Here is a 22,509-nt window from a genome sequence, read left to right as displayed (position 1 = left end):
ATTTCCCTTTTACCATTATTTTTAGAATTCAAAATATAACGAAAAAAATTTCAATTTAAAACTGAAAATATGAGCCGGAAATCGAAATGTAAAGGCTACTCTCTACATGAGATGCACAGCAAAATAAATAAAGATGAATATAATTTATACCTATTATGTTGGGAACTCGAAGGCTTAAATATAAACCTGGAATTCAAGAGATAACATTGCATAAACAAACATTCAACATATCTCTCAAAGTTGTTTTACGCTTAAAATTTTAAAAAGGTGTCCTCCCATCAAACAAGGGAGTGAAAAAAACTGTCCCTTTGAGTTGATTTCCGGAATTAGTATTCCAGGAATATCTTTCCACCCTCGGGGGTGGAAGAATTTTTCCGGAGAAGAAAATATGGCCGTTCTCCTTCGAGGAAGAAAGAAGGGGACGGCAGTGCGAAGGATTCCGCAGTAGCTCTTCCGCAGATTAGCGGAGTTGCGGGAGAGGCTTTCTCTTCGTCGCCCCCTTCATCTGCTTTCCTCTTCTCTCCCCCGGGCGCCTCCGCCGACGGCAACAGAGGTAAAACCCTAACCCCCGTCCTTCCTTTCCTTTGTTCTATCCCTTCCCTTCTTCTGTTGTTCTCTTCCCGTTGTCCCTAACTTTCTTTCTTTTCAAGTTTCTGTATTCCTATGTTTTCTTTTCTGCGTCAGCGTTATTATCGGGTCTGATTCATACCATTTTCATCTGAGATGAAGTACAAGAGCGTTATCCTGTTCGTGTTCACGTAAAGGAAGCGCCCAAATCTCGCTTGGTCTACGGAGTGTTCTTTCCTTTTCCCCAGTTTCATTTTTCATTTTTCGTTGGTTTCGATTTATGGGATGCATGTGCCGTCCATCCCGTGATCTTCACGATGGGTTTCTTGCTTCTTTGATGCCTGTATGTTTTGTCTACGTAGTTTCATTCGTTTTTGCCAACAGTGCTTTTCTCTTCTCTTGTACTTCTTTTCTGAAGGCTCTGACGATGATAAAAAAAAACTTTCGTGCTTCTGAGAATTTCCATGCTCAAGAACACATGGAGACCTGAACTGAGGAGTCTCTGGATCTTCTTCTTTTTATTCTTATCATTTTCTGTTGTCGTGCTCCTCCCTTTCTTTTGAACAAAAGGGGAAAAGCTCTGTTGGGAACTTGTTTCTTTCCCTATCGTTAGGAGGACTCACTGGAATAGTCCTGGCAAATTCTGGGCTAGACATTGCTCTACATGATACTTATTATGCGGTTGCACATTTCCATTATGTACTTTCTATGGGAGCCGTTGGCTTGTTGTTGCATTAATTTCGTTCCCCTTACTGTTTTATTACGTTTTCTGTTCAAACAATCGAACAATGTCAGTTAACAGGTCCTCTATTGTGCGCTTCTTACTACTTTATTTGTAAACTGGTAATTGGCACAGAACTATGTTTGAGAGCAGCTATTGAGGAAATGACTGGTGGTAGCTAGGTCTGCAACTTACTAATTACATCAAGGATTTGAGGAAATGGAAGAAGCCGTGATTTTGCATCTTTTGCAAGTCTAACTTGTGCAGATAGCAATCAGTTTCATGCTGCCTGCTTGGACACATCACATAGGCATGTTCCTATACTCATGTCTTCTTCTTCTTCTGAATACTTTGGCTGGGGCATCGAAGTATCCTTTTCTTTTCAATAAATTCTTGTCTTGATAATTTTGGACTCATTTTGCACTAAACCAAAAGGTGTTTTGTGATTGTTAGGCACAAGTTATTTCAGCATTTCTTATTTCAGCATTCCTTTTAATTTCTGTTGCTGACACCTCTGTGTGCTTTTAGGTTAATTTTTCCTTTTGTAACGGGTCGGGTCCAGTTAGGTTTGTGTTAACCCAACCCATCACGTCATGTGATTAAGCTCGCTTAAGAATGATTAAACCGTAATGAAGATTATTTTGGCGTGAGGAGAAGCTGGGCTTTGTGTGGCTGCATCCGTGAGTTGCAGTTGGGACGGCGGTCTGCTAATCGTTAGTCAAGTAGAGGCTAACAGCGATTTTAGGATAATCAGCTGCATTGAAAGATGGAACAAGCTTAAAGGTACCCCACAGGTTTGTATGCCCCTAATCTGCAGTAAGTCTTAGTAATTTCATTTGTGAGAAATAAGAATAACGATTCTATTCAATCAGTTAAATTGATGAGACTGAGGTCAGATTTTAAATTTAGTGCTGATTTTCAGCGTCAGGTCACATGCGGCTCCGAAGTATGGTCTTTTTGGTTTAATGGGTCCATGAAAACTGTTCTTAGCGGATTTCAGTTTAAAATCATTAGCTCCAATACGAACAGTCATCACCTTGATCAGGTTTAAGTTGTCTATAGGGTGTTCTTTGTTTGATTTTCTGAAAAATTTATTCACTGATTCATATGGGTTCACCTAGATGTATGATGTCCAGAAAAAGGGAAAAGAAAAAGGTCCGACCCCTGTTGGACTGACCTTTCTTCATTTCAGACTAGCAACATTATGGAGAGTGAGTTTGGCCTTGGTGAATTTTACCAGTCTTGAGTTGCCACAGTACTTGAAGAATAGACTTCTGAGGTTGGATGAAAATGTGTCAAGCTCAGTAAGTTAGACTTGAGATGTGATGTCTAGGGGAAGGTATAGATGGTCCCCTAACTTGAAGATGGGACTGAGAGTTTCTCTGGAAGCTGTGGTTGTGGCCAGGAAGGTTTTGGGTCTATCACTCTATTATCATCTTAACATGGAGCAAAGGAAATCTTACTGAGGTGATGGCAATATGAGCTGTCTTAGTTAGGGCACTGGACATAACCCCTACTAGAGCCCATGTGATGGTCCAAAAGACTCCAAACAATGTGTCTCATCAATTGACATGGAGTGGCTTTTGTTTTTTAGATGGATTTCAAAACCCTTGCTCCAACGAGCGTGGGTTTCAAAACATCCTCGCTTGTAGCGAGTGAGAGATGAGATCCTTGTTTGTTGGAGCTTCAGAATCTGAAACCCTCACTCGTTGGAGCAGGGTTTCTTTCTCCAAAACCCTTGCTCCAATGAATGAGGGTTTCAAAACACCTTCACTCGCAGCGAGTGAGGGATGAAACCCTCGCTCAGCAAAGCAAAGGGTTTCAGATCAATTTGAAACCCTCACTCAGCAAAGGGTTTCATATCAATCAGAAACCCTCGCTCAGCAAAAGATGGTGATGGAGCGAGGGCTTTCAGATTCATGAACCTCGTTCCAGCAAGCGATCTGAAATCTTCATTAGCGCTGAGCATGAGCAAGGGTTCCTTGAAAACCCAAAACATAAAATCCAGATATCTGATCTGATTCCTCTTTTCCGCAGATCCTATGCTGTCATCTCTTTCATAGCAGCAGCATGCTTGCTGCCATCTTTGTCCATAGCCGTACTGCAACACACGACCCTTCAATGGTTTTAGATTCTTAACATGGCACACAATAGATCAGAAATTGAACGCAGAGTTCATGCTGTAATTGACAAGTTTGCGGAACATGGACTTCGATCCCTTGCAGTTGCATATCAGGTATCACCAAAAGATCAGTTCATATTACACTTGCATGAGCTTTATAAAGTAATTTTGTTATGCAAGACATGTCTGGCATGTGGTGTTTTTTTCAAGAAGTTCCAGACGGAAGAAAAGAAAGTCTTGGAGGCCCTTGGCAATTCATAGGTTTTATGCCTCTGTTTGACCCTCCTAGACATGATAGTGCAGAAACTATCCGAAGGGCACTCAATCTTGGTGTCAATGTTAAAATGATCACAGGCACTTTTGTCATTCAGGCCTTACCGTTCACCTTTTACTGTTAACCTACCATTGCATATGATTTGATGGGGTCATCTAGTAAAATGTTTGATTTGCTTTTATCTTGCTGATTTTGCTGTGCAACCTTCAACATATTTGTTACACCTGTTAGGATTGTCATCTGCACCAGCCATTTCTTTAATCCAATGTTCTGCATGAGCTTGATAAGTGGCAGACCTGTTATAGGTGTTTGTCTTTTTGTTTCTTCCAAATGGTTTGCAAGCATAACCATTTTTCAGGTGGTCAGTAGGCAAAACGTCAGATTTCAGTACCACCCAATTTTCTGCAACCCTGCAATTTGCTGAAATTCTCATGCTTGTTGACTTTTAGGTCGAAAATCATTACCAGTTATAACATGAGAAAATTCATGTTAGCAATTTAATCATTTATGTGTCATGTATGTGAAGTTCACCTATAATCAGTACAAATCCTCTGACTATTTTATGTGGTACTTTCTTAAACTAGTGTCAGATACTTTCCCTATGGTTGTTCCATCATCATCCACACAAACTAGTTCCTACATACTTTGTGAGGTGAGTGGGAACAAACATGTACCCATCTTCTTCTTTGCTTGGCCAAAACAAAGATGAGTCAATTGCTGCTTTGCCTATTGATGAGCTGATTGAGAAGGCTGTTTGTTGGCTTTGCTGGTGTCTTTCCTAGTACTTTTCTCTTCTTTATTCTCAAGGCAATATTTAAGCATTTAGCAAATACATGGTAGAAGCTTCCTCTCTCTCTCTCCCTCCCTCTTCCCCTAGTAGGCAAGTACTTGCAACAATGGCTAGTATACAGTGAACATATTGATTGTTCTAACATTAATTTATGTTTGATTGGTTCAATCCTAAAAGTTTGATTGATTCCTATTATTTCACTAGAAGGGAGCATGTCATTAAACGAGTTTGTCGAGCCTTAATCGAGTCAAGCTCAATACGTAACGATGAGTATCAATTCTATTCAAACAAGTTTGTCGAGCCTCAATTGAGTCGAGCTCGATCTCAACATGTAACTGCTGGGTTGAGCTTGAGTTGTTGCCGTTGAGCTATTATCGAGCTTGAGCCGAGTCAAGCTTCATTGACACACAAGTTACTTGCCCTCTTTGGGTTTAGACGGTTGAAAATCGGTGGGAACTCCACCGTCGATCGAACAAGAGGAAGAGGGAGGAAGGTGATCTCTCCCTCTGGCCTCGTTTTCCTCTGGTGTGGGTTGCTGGAGTCCGGTGGAAGTTCCACCGTCGGTCGCTCAAGGAGAAGAAGAAGGAGCTCTCGCGCGAGGAGGGAGGCGTTCCCGTGAGGAGAGAGAACACCCAACGATAAAATGAGACGAGGCTTGGGTTCGGCTGATTTTATATCAAAGTTGGGAATTTACAAAAATAGTCCACCGTATTAGCTAATTTGTCGAAAAAGTTGTTATAATGTTTAAAACTTCATGTCGCAACCTTTTTGCTTAAAGCTTCTTCAACAAGAGGCTTACAAAGGTTATTTTCATCAAGAACTAGAGTTTTCATTCGAAATTGCCAAGTAGTGCCCTCCGGTTTCTTAAAAATTGCCAAAAGGAATTTTTTATAAGATTTGTTTGAAATTTCAGTAGAAAACCGAAATGTTATGCATTATTGCTTTGTGGTACTTTTATTTTTACTTAGAATTTCAGACAAAGAGTTATGAAAATAAATTCTCAAAGTAGAAAGAGAAGGCCACGTTCTAAGGGTTTAAAAATGTAAATCTCTTGCTTTTGAATGGTCATTTTATTTGAAAATTTTTGGCGTGATATTCCGTATGATGTTTCTCTATCAGACTCTGTTTTGTTGCCATTATTAGAAAATGGCTTATTGCTTTTGTTTGAGAAACCGAGCCTAAGGGCGGTTTCTGTGAGTGGTAATAGACAAGGTTTAGTAATGGTAAACCATCACATTTGAAATTCGAAGGCGAAACGTGGACTTTGTGTGATGGTTTATGTGAGTGCGAGCTTTTGTTATTGTCGAGTGTTTGGTTTTTTTTCCGGAGGGGCGGTGCGCGAGAGTTCTCTGTTGTTGCCCACTCCTCTGTCTGTACTGGAGGGCCCACAGGGTATTGGGCGGCACAAGGGCCCGGGGTTTTGTTTTTTTTCTGTTTGGGAGCGAGGCGTCTCCTGGTCCCTCAAATCGGGTTCCTAAAGGGGCCATGCTGCTGCAGCGGCGATCTGGGATATCTCAGGAGCCTTCACTACAGGTGCCCTCGATCCGTTGGATCGCTTGGTGATAATGTTCTGTTCTGCCCGTCAGTTGTACCCACGGGGTTTTCTGTTGCTCGGCACGATGACCATGACATTGTTAGAGAACCACGGTTGGAAGCCTACAAAATTTTGGAGGTTGTGCACACCTCGTTTTGTTCTGATAATGGGTCGTAACTTTTGTGTGTGTAAAGTTTTGGAAAACTTATGGTTGTAGTTCACAAGGCCTTTTTGGAATCGTTTTACGAAACTAAATATTATTTTGGTCCATGTTCCATTCATGGCCGAATTTTCTCATACTCAGAGGAATTTTGACCCTTCTTTCTATCTCTACAGATAGTCCTTGATAGATTCTGGTTCACGGAGTGACGACCTCAGTCTTGTGATCGACGAGCATTGACATTCTGGACAATGCGTCGGTTTTGGGCTTAGTGGTCATTCTAGTTCTTTGTGTCCAAGTGTTTTATTTTAATACAGTGCATTTGTTTAAGTTTTGGTCATGAGTCAATGTTACTTCTGCTATTATTTATATGAATTAAAGAAAAAAAATTTTAGTGTAAAAAATTAGGTCGTGACAATTTTGGTATCAGCGCACAGTGTCCAGAGTCAATGCCAGTGCCGATGTCGATCACAAGCAGAGGAAAGGTTAGCCAAACCTGTGAGAGAAGGGTGTTTGTGTTTTGTTGTGAATGTTGAGTTTCAGAGTTTTGTAGTAGTTCTAGTGAATTGCTTTACTTATGAATACAACTGTTATATTTTGTTTTCCTCCGTGCGGTATAGTTCAATGGCACGCACTAGAGGAGGGAGTGTTAGTGGAAGAGGGAGAACTCCTCGCAACACCAGGAGCCGAAACGCGGAGACTCATCCTACTGGACCTAGGACGCCTGGTGGAAATCAACAACAGCAAGCGTTCATCATGAACACCTTACATATGATCACGACATTGATGCATGGTCTGGCGCAAAATGCTTCTGTAGGAGGAACTAGTACAGATACAAACGGAACGACGAATGGTGAGGCATGGGGCACAACTCACCAACAGTTTATGAGCTTGCATCCACCGAAGTTTCATGGGAAAGGCACTGTTGACGATGCTGAAGAGTGGATAAAGGAAACTCAGGAGATCTTTACCACCCTGGAAGTGCCTAACAACAAGAAGGTTCGGTATGAAACCTGCTAAGGAATGGTGGCAGACGCAACGTGAAGTGAAGTTTGCAAATCACGAAGCGACTTGGGGGGGATTTAAGGAAGCCTTCACACATGCCTACATCCCAACCTTCACATGCGAGAAACGCATGCAAGAATGTTTGGAGCTTCAACAAGGGAGTCTGAGTCTGCACGAATACGTCGTCAAATTCAGACATTTGGAAAAATATTGCCCCCATGTGTATACTGTTGATGTGGACCGAGCAAATAAGTTCGTCAGAGGACTCAAAGACGAGTTGCGGAGCTAAGTAATTAGTAGTCGCCCAAGAGATCTAGACGACGCTATCGACATGGCCACATGTCTTGAGGAGGACTAGAACGGGACGCAAGGGACAAATAGGAGGAGTGAATTTCTGCGATCCAAGTCAAGGCCAGACATGTTCAAGAGAAGTTGCAATGACAGGGTGAACCAATGGGACAAATTCAAGAGACAGAGGCCGTCAACATCCAAGCAGAACGATGAATTCCCCAAATGTCATCGCCAACACCCTGGTAAAACGTGTTACAGAGAAATCAGAGCATGTCTTTACTGTGGAATGCAAGGTCATTTTATTCGTGAGTGCCCAAAGAAGAAAGAGGCAGAGTAGAGGTGTGGTGCAACCAATCAGCCCGTAGAAAAGAAGGTACCTGGGAGAGTTTACGTGACCATGGTTGAAGATTTGTAACCCACTGACGTGATTGAAGGTACCTTTCTTGTACAATCTCATTGGGCTCAATTTTGTTTGACTCTGGTGCATCGCATTCTTTTGTTTCTAAGAGTTTTGCTGAACTTTTAAAGTTAAATAGAAAGAATATGTCGGATCAATTGTTAGTTGCTACGCCCATGAGAAACAAAGACACATGCAAAACATATCTAGAAAATGTGAAAATAAAAATATATGGACATTTATTACCAGCACAGTTGGTGGTAATAAATATGATGGGGTATGACGTAATCCTAGGAATGGATTGGTTATACCATCACTATGCGACGATAGATTGTAAAAGGAAGAAGCTGTGGATTTAGTTGGAGAATGGTCAAAAGATTGAATTTGGGGGAATCCCTTGTTGGCTAAATCCTGGATCTGTTTCTTTAATTCTTCTAGTTCTGCTGGTGCCATTCTATATGAAGCCTTAGAAATAGGTGCAGTTCCTGGTATCAACTCGATGCCAAACTCCACCTCTCGTACAAGAGGCAATCCAGGCAAATCTTCAGGGAACACGTCTCCGAAGTCATTCACCGTACGCACCTCACTAATGGGTTTTAATTTCTGCTCGATTGCGTCCATGCTAACCAAATATGCAGTGCACCCATTTTCCATGTATTTCCTTGCCTTGCTGAGACAACCAACTTTCTTTGATCTTGGGGCATTTTTACCCCAAATTCAATCTTTTGACCATTCTCCAACTGAATCATTAGCTTGATGGTATAACCAATCCATTCCTAGGATTACGTCATACCCCATCATATTTATTAACACCAACTGTGCTAATAATAAATGTCCATATATTTCTATTTTCACATTTTCTAGATATGTTCTGCATGTCTTTGTTTTCCATGGGCGTAGCAACTAACAATTGATACGACATATTCTTTCTTTCTAACTTTAAAAGTTCAACAAAACTCTTAGAAACAAAAGAATGCGATGCACCAGAGTCAAACAAAATGTAAGCCCAATGAGATTGTACAAGAAGGGCACCTTCAATCACGTCAGTGGGTTTCAAATCTTCAACTGTGGTCGCGTAAACTCTCCCAGGTACCTTCTTTTCTACGGGCTGATTGGCTGCACCACGCCTCTGCTCTGCCTCTTTCTTCTTTGGGCACTCACGAATAAAATGACCTTGCGTTCCACAGTAAAGACATGCTCCGATTTCTCTGTAACACGTTTTACCAGGGTGTTGGCGATGACATTTGGGGCATTCTCTGTCTCTTGAATCTGTCTCCTTGGTTCACCCTGTCACTGCGCCTTCTCTTGAACATGTCTGGCCTCGACTTGGATCGCAGAAATTCACTCCTCCTATTTGTCCCTTGCATCCCGTTCCAGTCCTCCTCAAGACATGTGGCCATGTCGATAGCGTCGTCTAGATCTCTTGGACGACTACTAATTACTTGGCTCCGCAACCCGTCTTTAAGTCCTCTGACGAACTTATTTGCTCGGTCCGCATCAACAGTATACACATGGGGGCAATATTTTTCCAAATGTCTGAATTTGACGACGTATTCGTGCAGACTCAGACTCCCTTGTTGAAGCTCCAAACATTCTTGCATGCGTTTCTCGCATGTGAAGGTTGAGATGTAGGCATGTGTGAAGGCTTCCTTAAATCCCCCCCAAGTCGCTTCGTGATTTGCAAACTTCACTTCACGTTGCGTCTGCCACCATTCCTTAGCAGGTTTCATACCGAACCTTCTTGTTGTTAGGCACTTCCAGGGTGGTAAAGATCTCCTGAGTTTCCTTTATCCACTCTTCAGCATCGTCAACAGTGCCTTTCCTATGAAACTTCGGTGGATGCAAGCTCATAAACTGTTGGTGAGTTGTGCCCCATGCCTCACCATTCGTCGTTCCGTTTGTATCTGTACTAGTTCCTCCTACAGAAGCATTTTGCGCCAGACCATGCATCAATGTCGTGATCATATGTAAGGTGTTCATGATGAACGCTTGCTGTTGTTGATTTCCACCAGGCGTCCTAGGTCCAGTAGGATGAGTCTCCGCGTTTCGGCTCCTGGTGTTGCGAGGAGTTCTCCCTCTTCCACTAACACTCCCTCCTCTAGTGCGTGCCATTGAACTATACCGCACGGAGGAAAACAAAATATAACAGTTGTATTCATAAGTAAAGCAATTCACTAGAACTACTACAAAACTCTGAAACTCAACATTCACAACAAAACACAAACACCCTTCTTTCACAGGTTTGGCTGACCTTTCCTCTGCTTGTGATCGACATCGGCACTGGCATTGACTCTGGACACTGTGCGCTGATACCAAAATTGTCACGACCTAATTTTTTACACTAAATTTTTTTTTCTTTAATTCATATAAATAATAGCGGAAGTAACTTTGACTCATGACCAAAACTTAAACAAATGCACTGTATTAAAATAAAACACTTGGACACAAAGAACTAGAATGACCACTAAGCCCAAAACCGACGCATTGTCCAGAATGCCAATGCTCGTCGATCACAAGACTGAGGTCGTCACTCCGTGAACCAGAATCTATCAAGGACTATCTGTAGAGATAGAAAGAAGGCTCAAAATTCCTCTGAGTATGAGAAAATTCAGCCATGAATGGAACATGGACCAAAATAATATTTAGTTTCGTAAAACGATTCCAAAAAGGCCTTGTGAACTACAACCATAAGTTTTCCAAAACTTTACACACACAAAAGTTACGACCCATTATCAGAACAAAACGAGGTGTGCACAACCTCCAAAATTTTGTAGGCTTCCAACCGTGGTTCTCTAACAATGTCATGGTCATCGTGTCGAGCAACAGAAAACCCCGTGGGTACAACTGACGGGCAGAACAGAACATTATCACCAAGAGATCCAACGGATCGAGGGCACCTGTAGTGAAGGCTCCTGAGATATCCCAGATCGCCGCTGCAGCAGCATGGCCCCTTTAGGAACCCGGTTTGGGGGACCAGGAGACGCCTCGCTCCCAAACAGAAACAGAACAGAACCCCGGGCCCTTGTGCCGCCCAATACCCTGTGGGCCCTCCAGTACAGACAGAGGAGTTGGCAACAACAGAGAACTCTCGCGCACCTCCCCTCTCGGGAAAAAACCAAATAGTCGGCAACAACAAAAGCTCGCACTCACATAAACCATCGCACAAAGTCCACATTTCGCCTTCGAATTTCAAATGTGAGGGTTTACCATTACTAAACCTTGTCTATTACCACTCACAGAAACCGCCCTCAGGCTCGGTTTCTCAGACAAAAGCAATAAGCCATTTTCTAATAATGGCAACAAAACAGAGTCGAATAGAGAAACATCATACGGAATATCACGCCAAAAATTTTCAAATAAAATGACCATTCAAAAGTAAGAGATTTACATTTTTAAACCCTTAGAACGTGGCGTTCCCTTTCTACTTTCAGAATTTATTTTTAGAACTCTTTGTCTGAAATTTTAAGTAAAAATAAAGTTACCACAAAGCAATAATGCATAACATTTCGGTTTTCTACTGAAATTTCAAATAAATCTTATAAAAACCTCCTTTTGCCAAATTTTAAGAAACCAGAGGGCACTACTTGGCAAGTAAGTCTCTTTTTGAAGAAGTTTTAAGCAAAAAGGTTGCGGCATGAAGTTTTAAACATTATAACTACTTTTTCGACAAATTAGCTAATACAGTGGACTATTTTTGTAAATTCCCAACTTTGATATAAAATCAGTCGAACCTAAGCTTCGTCTCATTTTATTGTTGAGTTTTCTCTCTCCTCACGGGGACGCTTCCCTCCTCGCGCGAGAGCTCCTTCTTCTTCTCCTTGAGCGACCGATGGTGGAACTTCCACCGAACTTCAGCAACCCACACTAGAGGAAAACGAGGCCAGAGGGAGAGATCGCCTTCCTCTCCCTCTTCCTCCCGTTCGATCGACGGTGGAGTTCCCACTGATTTTCAACCGTTTAAACCCAAAACCAGAGAGGGGAAATCTCTCCTTCGCCTGCGAGATCCGGCGGTTGGGTTCTTCCATTGCCGCCGCCGCCTCTGCTCTCGTGTTCCAGCACTACCACCGTGAGAATGATGAACTCCCAGCTTCAACATTGTCGTCACAGTCTCCCTCTCGCTGCGACAGTTCAGAATCAATAGGAAGAAGGGAACGACAGGAGGGATTCTGCAACTCCAATGCCGTCTCCCTTTTTTTTTTTTGATTGGTTCTGTTCATCGATGGCGCTGAGGGTACTTTCTTCCACCCCTCTTCTCTGTTTACTGATTTTGGTTTACCCGTTCTCTCTTATTATTATAATTTTTTTTTTTTTTGGATGTTGTGTTAGGCCCGGGATGGCAACAGAGCCTTTCCCCTTGAGATATGCGTATTCCGTTTGGTGGCCAGACCCTCCGTGAGGGTTCTGGTATATAATAAAGATTCTTTTCCTTGTTCTGTATCTGTCGTTGGTTTGAATCCTCTACCAGAGCCCTTAACTTAGAGAGACATGCTCTGTTTTAGGGTCGATTGAATTAACATGCCTTACACCTAGCATGCTTTGCTTCTAGAAAACCAGAGATGAATTGAACTAAGAACATTGTGTAGCATTACCATCATACAATACTTCATGCATAGATTCATGTCTAGGCGTATAAATTCATAAACCCGCATGCATATGTATCTATAAGAACTCAAAATATACAGGCTTCATGCTAGATTCAGGACTGAAAATCCCCATACCTGTGAAAATCTGAGATTAACTTCCAGCAGCAACCTCTGCTTCTGGTTCCTTTCCAGCAGCCACGAGCCTCAATCCCAACAAGAGAGCAAGAAGGAGGACATCACGTACTCTCTCTCTTTCTATCGTTGAGTCTTTTCCTCTAAGAAAGCAGTTAATGAGTGGTTAGTTGTCGTAAAATGTGATTAGGTCTGCTCTTATTTCCATCTTTTTCCACTTTTGTCTCCTTTTGATAAACTTGACAGTTTTAAAGAAAACGTGGGTCTTACAATACATGAGTAATCCAATGAGCATGCCCCGAAGAGTTCCCACATAGACATTATGGCGATTTCATTTTGTAGCTCATAAACTCTAGCCATATTACTTTGTTTGCCAAAAATTTCTATAATAGAATTCCCATAATTCTTTGATAGTGTCCTTAAACATGAAACTTTCATATATTTGTGGCCCAATGAAATTAAGAATCCAATACATAACTATATTCAGACACCCAATTATCATCCATGGAAAACAGGTTTAGGCATGGTACCTGAGATGTAATCCCATAATTGTACAAGTTAGTCAGTTGGGTCTTGTGCCATCTCTGTTTCACATTTGTTCATTTTCTTTGTGATGCTTGTAGGGAGACAATTTGTTCAATTTGTTCTCAGTTTGTTCATGCCCATGGGTGCTAAAGAAAAAGATAAACTAAGTATGTTACTATAATGTCACAGCCTGCAATCATATAAGTTAATTTAGTTGATTCTTGTACCATGTTTGTTTCACTTTGTTTTTTTTTTTCAATGTGATGCACATGAAGATGTTAATTGATTATACAGTGTCCCGTCATTTTGGTATCTTTTTTATTAAACCATTTAATGAATTATGAAATGCTCCTCACCGTGCAAATTTCATGCCTCAGCATGATGACATTGAATTGTTTCTCGTTATGTACATCTTTTGTTTTCTGTGATGGTTGAGTATCCTTTCGTTGCCTCTAGTGCAACATTTGTCTTCCATTATTTAAACATTGAGCATATTCTATGTTAAATATTCGAAGGGCATTTATAGTTTGATGAAGTAAAACAAGCTTCTTTTGGTTGACTAGCTAGACAGCCAAAACTCTTTGCCCATACTTCTGATAAAAGTCCATTCTCCTCTGTTTGAAATTGCCACAAGTTTGCATGTTTGATTGCCAAAGGTGACTGGTGTAATATGTGGCATCATGTGGTGTTCTGTGTATGATTTCTCTAAAAAAAAGAAGGAATTGTTTCCATATTCATACTGATGCTTTTAGAGGATGCAACATTTTTTACTTCTATTGTCAAAGACTGGTTAGTCGACTAGAATATGCCATGAGCCTTCCATATTAAACGTTATGTGTATATCCTCAAGCAGTTATTTTTTTATTTTTTAATAATGTTCTTTATTTGCTGCAACAATTTTATCTTTCTTCTAATTTAGGTGTCAAAAAGTGAAGGTAAATTACAAATGGTTTGTTCTCTATGTAATTGATGAAGGTTGAATGTGATGCACAATAAGCCAACTTTGATAGTTATTGTAGGTTGCTCTAAAAAAAATGTCAGTTGTATCGGCTGTTCTTGATAACTATTTTCGTACATTGGATTGGTACAGACTGGTTGAAGTTTATTTCAGTTTACTCTTTGCATTCTAGAAGTCTGAAGGGGAAACTAAACATTGGAAATTGAACTGTTCAATTTCGTGTGAAAGATGCTAAGGGAAAGCTGAAAGATTAAGTTGGAAGAGCATTGTAAAGGACCCATGATTGAATTTGCTCAACATTTCTGTCAGTCCCTCTCATGTCCTTACACAAAAATCCTCCAAGCTGAAAAATGTTCATGTGTTGCTGTTTTCAGATTGATCATTTAACTTTGAAATCCGAATGTTAGCATTTATGCAGGCATCTTTCCAATATTTACTAAACAAACAGGGAGAAAAACATGCCACTCTGGGAGTATTCATTTGCTGTTGGTGGACCAAACATTACATTCATGATCATTCAAAATCCTTGACCTGCACTCCTCTGAGAACAACAATATCCAATGCTTTGATTATAATTGTTGTGTTACCTTAGGAGGGCACGTTTATTAATCCCGTTTGTATCTGATGGTAAGATGTGTGTTGCGCACATGCACTGCTCTTGAATATACACCTAAGAGATTAGTTTAAACTTTTTTCAAACAGAAAATGTTTACCTCCAACTTGCATATAAATCCCCACCAAATTTACGTATTCAATTTAGCAAATTCAGCCATTCATGAGTTGAAATTAAGTCACAGATTCCTTATTTAATTTGGAGGAGATCTACACATTTTTCTTTTTTTCGTGATCTGTATATCTTTCTCTGTTTTAGTTTGGCCGGTAACCCTGCACCTTCTTTCATGACAGTCAAGTCATAAGGTTTACCACACACAGCTTTTAGTTGACTTGTCCGTTTCATGAATATGTGAAAAACCCTTGAAGGGATGTCCAATTGGCATTTGGATTGCTGCATGGCAGAACAAGTCGTACGTTTGACCACCGCTTCAAGGCGGAACAACACTGACATTGATCTCTCGTCCATCTCCAGGAATGCTTTTCTGGCATTCCAGCTCCGTGCTCCGTGGAAGAAATATTTTTTTTTCTTCAGTAAATGTTTTTCAGAATATATTTTTTCAGGACTTTTAATTTCTTCACTACTTTTTTTTGTCCTCATGGGGTTGCCTTAAGGGTGAACAACGCTCGAGCTTGACTCGTAAACGAGTTTGAGCTGCATCATTTGTTTAATGAGTCGAACTCAAGTTCACGAGTCGACTCGTTCAAATAATCGAGTCAAGTTCGAAAAACCATTAAACATCGACTCGGCTCGAAAAATGTGTACCGATTTTTACCGACTCGTTTTTAATGGAAAAACCCGGTTTCCCAACTCGATTTTTTACCGACTTGTTTGTCTCAGGTGGGAAACTTTACTTCTCGTTTTTGCTTTTCATCTCTTCTCTCGTTTCGAAAGTTTTTGGCCCCAAATGCTATGAAACCCTAACTTCTAAGTTTGTTACTTTGCACGTCGCAGCTGACGGCTTCGCAGCCTCCGCTTCAGCCTTCAAGGATCCTGCCTGCAGCCAAGAGAGCAAGCAGCAAGCTTCCTGCCTGCATGAAGTTCTCTCTCTCTCTTGCTTTCGTTTTTGCATTTTCATTTTTTATAACATTGCCGGTCGGGGTGTCACTTCATCTTTCTGTTTGAGGTTCGGTGGGGGTGTCGCTTCAGCTTTCTGTTTGAGGTGTTGTGACTATGATATTTATGCTCTCCACTGTTCGCTTACTATGTTGGCCATTTCTAATGGTCGGCTTTTCTTGCTTCTTGGTGCTGCTTCAAAGAATGTTGTTACAAGATTCTTGGTATTATTTGTTTCTATATCTGAGGTATATATTGCATTTCTGTTTCCCAGTGTATCCTTTGTTGCAGCTCTAGGTTTCCTTCTTTATGGAGGGAGGTAATATTTTATTTTTCTCTCGGTCTTTGTTCTTCATTTCAAAATGAGAATGGCATATATGGTATCTATTCCTCTAAGTAGATCTTAGGTTAAGATCTCTCGTGGTCCTTCGGTTCGCAAAACTTTAGCGCAGGAGGTAAAGACTTTTGGCGCATCAACAGTTATAGTTGGTGCATCCAAGAAGAACACCCTTGGAGTTGGGTACAACCAGATACATTGTGTTTTCCTTTGTCCGGCACTTTTATTTTCTAATTGTTGTTATATTTTGTTCATCTTCCAGGTCCTCTGTTTCAATTGCTCGATATTGTGCTAGACAATTACCAAAAAGCTGTTCAATTTTGGCTGTCAGTAATGGAGAAGTTATGTTTCAAAGAGAAGCATCGGCATTAAATCGTCAAGGCTCCTTTTTGCAGTTTAAAGCAGTTCATTCGTATGATGATACTTGCAGTTCTTAGTCATTCACTGAATGTATTCTGCTTTAAATTGAACACAGGCTATTTATGATGTTGAGGCGCTTTCCTATTGAATCCAAGGGTCGAAGGAAAAAGCTTCATGAGGTCCATGTCTTTCTTTTTCTTAGTAGTATTTGTCATGATAATGACTCTGCTCTATTCTTTATTTAATTACCTGGGTATGTTAGGCCTACCAATGGTTGACCTTATGCAACTTCTTGGTGCAACACAAGCTAACTTCTGATCAGCCATGCCAATGCCTATGTGTTGAGTTGTCCTATTCCAGTGGAGTTTGTTCAGTATTAATATTTTTTCTCTTTTTTCATTACATCTTTTCATGATTTTGCATTTTTAACGATTATCATGCTGCATATTTATCTTTGGAGCCACTCAAGGCCCTTGAGATGAAGCTGTCTGGCCCTAACAAACTAGGAAAAATGGACTTACCATGTAGTGAATCTTCATGGACTCTTCATTTTTACAAGCCCTTTTTTGTTGTAGTTTCTTTCATTTTGTCTCGTAGTTATACTCATTATGTCGTATTTAGATACCTCACTGTGGATGACAATGCCTGCCTCTTTCAAGACATGCTCTCATTTTCCATTTTCAATGCGTAATTCTTAACACTACCAACTAATTCCTTCGCAGAGCTAAGACCCTGATTGACTCTTTGTTGCTCCTCCAGCACATTTGCTTCACAGGCAGCAAGTAATGTGCTAGCAATCTTTCCAGTCCAGTGCTGCTGGAACCATCTAGGAAGCTTAACAAGAACTTTTCAAGCTCATCAAACTTGCTACTTCTCCAACGAGGATCACAAGATAAGACTAACCGGTCAAGTACGCCATCATCAGTAGATGCTGAAAGTTGAAAGTTTTGCTTCAAGTGCAGAACGTGCAGAGACAGGATATAGTATTACATCTTCTGTGTTCAACAGCTGTTGAGCATCCTCCTCAACCTACATGCATCAAATGTGCTTTCAATTATACACATGAAAGCATCGGCAGTTTCTAGTTTTCTGAACTCTAAAAGAAATGGTTGCAGACAAATATTGTTTCAGGCAGAAATTAGAGAATGAAATTGGTAACACGTGATGCACGATGGCTGTAGAAAACTTAACCTCCTGAGGACTCTTATAGATATCGGCGTTGTTTAGAATATGACTTTGGTTTAATAACTGCAGTAGTTTTTGGTTTTTAATTTGACATTGATTATGCCACTATTAGTACTGTAATTGAGTTTGTCGAGCTTTAATCAAGTTGATATATTCAAATGAGTTTGTCGAACCTTAATCTAGTCGTGGTCAACATGTAACGAAGAGTACGAATTCTATTCAAACGAGTTTGTCGAGTTTTAATCAAGTCGATCTCGAGCTCAATATGTAATTGTCGAGTCAAATTCGAGCTGCTGCCATCGAGCTATTCTCGAGCTCGAGGTTTCATTGGTTGAGCTGAACAGGAGCCGACTGAACTGAACTCGACTGACTGAACTCGAGCTTGACTCGGCTCATTGTAGAGGTATTTTAATCATTATATGTACCTGGGTGTACAATTTTTGGTTACATGCATTAGTGTACATGTGCACAATCTTAGGTCATGTGTTCTTCGGGCTTACTTTCAAAGGTAGGTGTCAAACACATACAATTTGGAGCCAACTGGATGATCTTAATGCATATACATGTAGTAGATATGTAAAAACAAAAAGGGAAATATTTTACTATTTTTTTTTAAATGGGCATTTGAGGACTTCCATCTTTTCACTTCCAGTTTTTGGCCAACCAAGGGTAATATGGTCATTTCGCACCTGTATATGTACAGGTCACACAACATCACCATAAAAAATATTTGGCAGTGAAATAGTCGTTCCATTGCGATTGATGCAAATATTAACTCTGTCCTTAGTCCAACCCTTCACATTGTTTTTTTCATTCCAGACTCTCAGAAAAATCATCCAATGACATGGATTCTCAACTATGGTTCTGAAGTTTGAAGGTGTTGACTGTAGGCCATACATTATAGGCGCAGCTTGAGGAACAAAATATGGAGAATTGAAGAAATGGTTTCCGTGCTCTCTATCGTCATGGGTCAAGGCGGGTGAGAAAGGGTTGGCCAACTCAGTGACCCTCATGCAATCTACAGTACTTGAGAAACGATAAAGGGCAACTCCGACATGAAATGGGAACCTACAATTTTTGATAAAGAATAATGGAGCTGTTCCATCATACCAGATGGAAGCCATGGGCTGAGTTACTTTCAACAGTGTGGGACGCCATTGTTGCTTCATGAGCAAATTACTAAAGCATAATTCAGAAGGGGAAAGATACATGAAGAAGATACAGAAAACAATTGGGAGCAAGTTTAGTGGCTGTGTATATTCCTGTCATTAGTCGCTTATTCCTGTCATACACATATTGCTTCAGGCATTCAACAACCAAACTGACTCTTTATCTATGCCAAGTTATTAAATTAAGCTCCATATTGTTGGCATGTTACGTCGAAATTCAAACAAAGAAACCACAGACGGAAACTCACTTAACACTCACATAGTCGCCCACCCATGGCGAAAGTTATTGAGGAGAAACTAAGGCAGACAAGACTACACAGATGGAGAGAGATATGAGAGAGAGGGAGAGTCTCTCATATCCAGGTGAAGACAATGGGGCTGCGAGCTCGGTGTTTACCATCAGACCACTCCAAGTACCCAAATGTAGACGTACCGCGTGGTAAGGAGATGCTTGAGGTAAACGTGACACTGTAACTCATCTTCTGTTCCACTGTCCGGAATTGGAGCACCCGTGGATTTACCACTGCCGTCGCCGAGGAAGGCAATGAGACGGAGACTGAATACCTGGACGATGGATCCCCCACATTGGTCACCGTCCTTGTTAAGTTGACGCTTTTCTGTGCTGGGCTAAATTGCACCACGAAGGATGGGTAGTTCAGGCCACCTCTGCCCTTCGTGCAAGTGAATGTCTGTCGAGCCACGGCCGCAATTTGTTGCTCCGTGTACCCAATCCCGCAAAGAAAGTTCAGGTAGTCATCAGAGGTGATGTCATACACGAGGCCTGGATTCAACGCTTTTTGTGGAGCAACATGTCCCGCCCCATGAACCAATGGCGAGGACGGCTTCCCGGTGGAAGAGTCCAGCAATGGCTGCCCATTAGCGTAAGTAGAGTAGGATGTGGTCATCAAGGCCGACTTGATGGCTGCTGGGCTCCAGTTAGGATGCGCGCCCTTGAGCAGTGCAGCCAGTCCGCTCACGTGAGGACAGGACATGGAGGTGCCTGAGATGATGTTGAAGTTGACTCTGCGGTTGTCTTCATCCATTCCGGTCGGTCCACTATTTCCTGACCAAGCAGCAAGGATGTTCAGGCCGGGTGCAATCACATCGGGCTTCAAGATCTCCGACGTTATAGAATTTGGGCCACGCGAGGAGAACCTGGCAACCACTGGAGAGGGTGTCACTCCGACCCTTGTCTTGCCTGTCATGATGGTGGCTAAGGGCCTCGAGTTGGAACGGATGTATCCAAGGATCTCCTGTCCATTTTTTCTGCTCACGGTGACGGTCGGGAGGAAGTGTGCTTGAGCTTGAAGCTGAGAACCATCTTCCTCTACGCCGGTCACGATAACCCCAACGCCACCTGCTGCCATCACAGCAAGGCCCTTTTGAAGCACAGTTGTGAATCCCATTTCACAGAGAACGATCTTTCCGGCAACCTTGGCGGAACTGAGCGACCCGCTCAGGCAATACTTGCCACTCCAGTAGCTGCTGGCGCTGCCACCATAAATTAGGGGCAACGTCGCCTTGTTGGTCAAGGACTTGCCACTATAGAGTGATTGACCGACGTAATTCTTTCGATTGCCTAAGACAGCATATGATGGAAAGTCACGATCTATGGAGCTTGCCCCCACGGTCATGATCCAAGGGGCAACGTTAGTGACAGTGGAGGGTGAGGGACCTGAATTCCCAGCAGAGCAGGAAATCAAAATGCCATGTTGCATGGCAGCAAAGGCACCGATGGCCATTTCGTCGAGGTAGAACTGACTCGCGGGGCCACCGAGGGAGAGCGACAAGATGTCCACTCCGTCGCGGACGGCTATGTCCATGGCAGCGAGGATGTCCGACGAAAAGCAGCCCCCGATCCAGCACACCTTGTAGACAGCTATTCGGGCTTTCGTTGCCATCCCCTGAGCTGTTCCAGGTGCATAGCCAAACATGCTTGCACCGGGAACAGGGGCGCCTCCGGCCGTGCTGGCCGTGTGTGTTCCATGGCCTTGGTCGTCCCGCGGTGACCTTGATTCCTTCGTTTCATCTATTGGACCGAGTGCGGCCTCGTAGCCCGCAGAAAAGAACTGGGCACCGATCAGCTTCTTGTTGCAGCTGCTCGTCGTAAAATTTGTCCCGGCCATGCACGATCCGTTCCACTTGGATGGAACCGGGCCCAGCCCACGGTCGCTGAAGCTCTTGCTCTCAGGCCAAATGCCTGTGTCGACCACGCCAATGATGACGTCGCTTCCTTGGTTGGACCTTTGCAGTAAGCCGCCTGCACCGTCGAGGCCGAGAAAGTGTGGTGTCCTTGTCGTATCTGGTTGGTACACCTTCTCTGGAAGCACGGCCAGGATGCTGGGGTTCGCCATTAGGGACTCCGCTTCCGTGGAGGTCAGTGAAGCGGAGAAGCCTTGGAGGACGGTGGTGTAGGTGTAGATGATGGTTGTCCTGTCTCTTGTATCAGACACTGACTCAAGCAATGATAGATACCAGAGCTGAGGAGTAGAAAAGCTCGTTGGCATCAAATCTTGTTGGGTTTGCACGATGTAGGTTTTCTTCTCCGCCGCGGCGAAGCAGACCACCATAAAAGAGATGAAGAAGAAAGAACCAAATGGTTGCCACTCCCTCATTTTCCTCATCATGCTTGTTAATCTAGTGTTTACTCTAGTAATCTATGGCTGCTCAATAAAGAAGAAGAAGAAGAAGAAGGCTTCTTTGTCCGTGAGAATGAAGTAGCAACGAATGAGATGGAAGATACTAGGCAGGAGGGACTATGGTGTTTGCAACATGCTCAATGCAAGTGAAGCTGATCGATCTTCCATCGTGGACAGTGGCTACAAGTAGAGAGAGGGCGTGCAACTCCTTCGTGGAACAAGGATATGCAGGAATAGAGGAGGAGAATGGAAGGCGATGAGAGGAAACAGAAGGGTCAGCATCTATATATAGGCTCCCGACTCTCGAAGCTCTGGGTGTTGCTTTATCGACAAATTCAAGCTTCAAATATGGTCAGTCTTTCTTTTTTGGCAAATCTCCACAACTTGGATTTTGTTTATATGCTCCCAACAAAGTCTACTTTCATTCCTTTTTATTGCTTGCAAAGTTTAATTTCATATTTTTTTTTCCTTACATTGTCTCATATGCTCAAGAACATCCTCAAGTAAACAATATCCTAGTTATTGCTATGGGCAAAATAGCTATACCTCCCATAGATGCATCCTTGGAGATCATATATGCTTAATTGCTAGCTAGTTACCAAGAAATTGACATGTATTAACCAAAAGAAACAAACGAAATATTCGATCGAGCGACATGTTAGGCTTGCTAACACTCGCACATTGTATTTAATTTACATTTCTAAAAGATTTCTTCCACAGAGTTAACCGCTTCCATTCGGCCTAGCTTCTATTCACATAACACCTAAGAATCAATTCATGAGCTCTCTGATGTTGAACTTGTACGTGTTTACCAGTTGGCAGACCTCGAGGAATTATTCTTGACGTACATACTGCAAACCCTATATTATGAACCAGTTATATGTTCGGTCCAAACACATGTTCGGCCCGCCTTGTGCAACGAGGCCCCAATGTGAATTGGATATGAAAAGGCCCTAGCAAATGTTGGGGAGGCCGACATACAAGGTGCATGATGGCCTCATGAGCTTCCAGGAATTATTTACAAGCTGAACTTCACGTGCCAAGCCGCAAATGGCTCTTCATGATATATATATATATATATATATATATAT

At 42.1% G+C, this 22,509-nt stretch overlaps 1 protein-coding gene, 1 long non-coding RNA gene and 1 other non-coding gene across 5 annotated transcripts; 2 read left to right on the top strand and 1 right to left on the bottom strand.

Annotated features, from left to right (window-relative positions):
* Positions 1-284: 284 nt before the first annotated feature.
* LOC116260853 (uncharacterized) lies at positions 285-17,769 on the top strand. 3 transcript variants are annotated; one of them, XR_004174182.2, is made up of 4 exons: positions 285-553; positions 3,326-3,524; positions 15,627-16,604; positions 17,148-17,769. It is a non-coding gene; the product is annotated as an uncharacterized LOC116260853 (long non-coding RNA). The 3 variants fall into 3 exon arrangements; XR_004174180.2 differs by lacking the exon at positions 285-553 and adding an exon at positions 1,817-2,082; XR_007574171.1 differs by lacking the exon at positions 3,326-3,524 and having other exon boundaries at positions 287-553.
* LOC116261614 (small nucleolar RNA Z159/U59) lies at positions 985-1,068 on the top strand. Its single transcript, XR_004174317.1, has one exon. It is a non-coding gene; the product is annotated as a small nucleolar RNA Z159/U59 (small nucleolar RNA).
* A 1,162-nt stretch (positions 17,770-18,931) lies between the features above and the next one.
* Positions 18,932-21,654, bottom strand: LOC116261014 (subtilisin-like protease SBT1.7). Its single transcript, XM_031639587.1, has one exon. It carries the CDS (start codon positions 21,404-21,406, stop codon positions 19,133-19,135), a length of 2,274 nt encoding a protein of 757 aa, XP_031495447.1. The 5' UTR covers positions 21,407-21,654; the 3' UTR covers positions 18,932-19,132.
* Positions 21,655-22,509: the final 855 nt, after the last annotated feature.

The sequence above is a fragment of the Nymphaea colorata genome, chromosome 9, assembly GCF_008831285.2.
Source record: "Nymphaea colorata isolate Beijing-Zhang1983 chromosome 9, ASM883128v2, whole genome shotgun sequence".
NCBI classification, from domain to species: Eukaryota; Viridiplantae; Streptophyta; class Magnoliopsida; order Nymphaeales; family Nymphaeaceae; genus Nymphaea; species Nymphaea colorata.
This window is presented reverse-complemented; position numbering and strand designations above follow the sequence as displayed.

Coding starts and splice junctions, on each gene's coding strand:
- LOC116261014 (XM_031639587.1), bottom strand. CDS start 21,406: ATGATGAGGAAAATGAGGGAGTGGCAACCATTTGGTTCTTTCTTCTTC.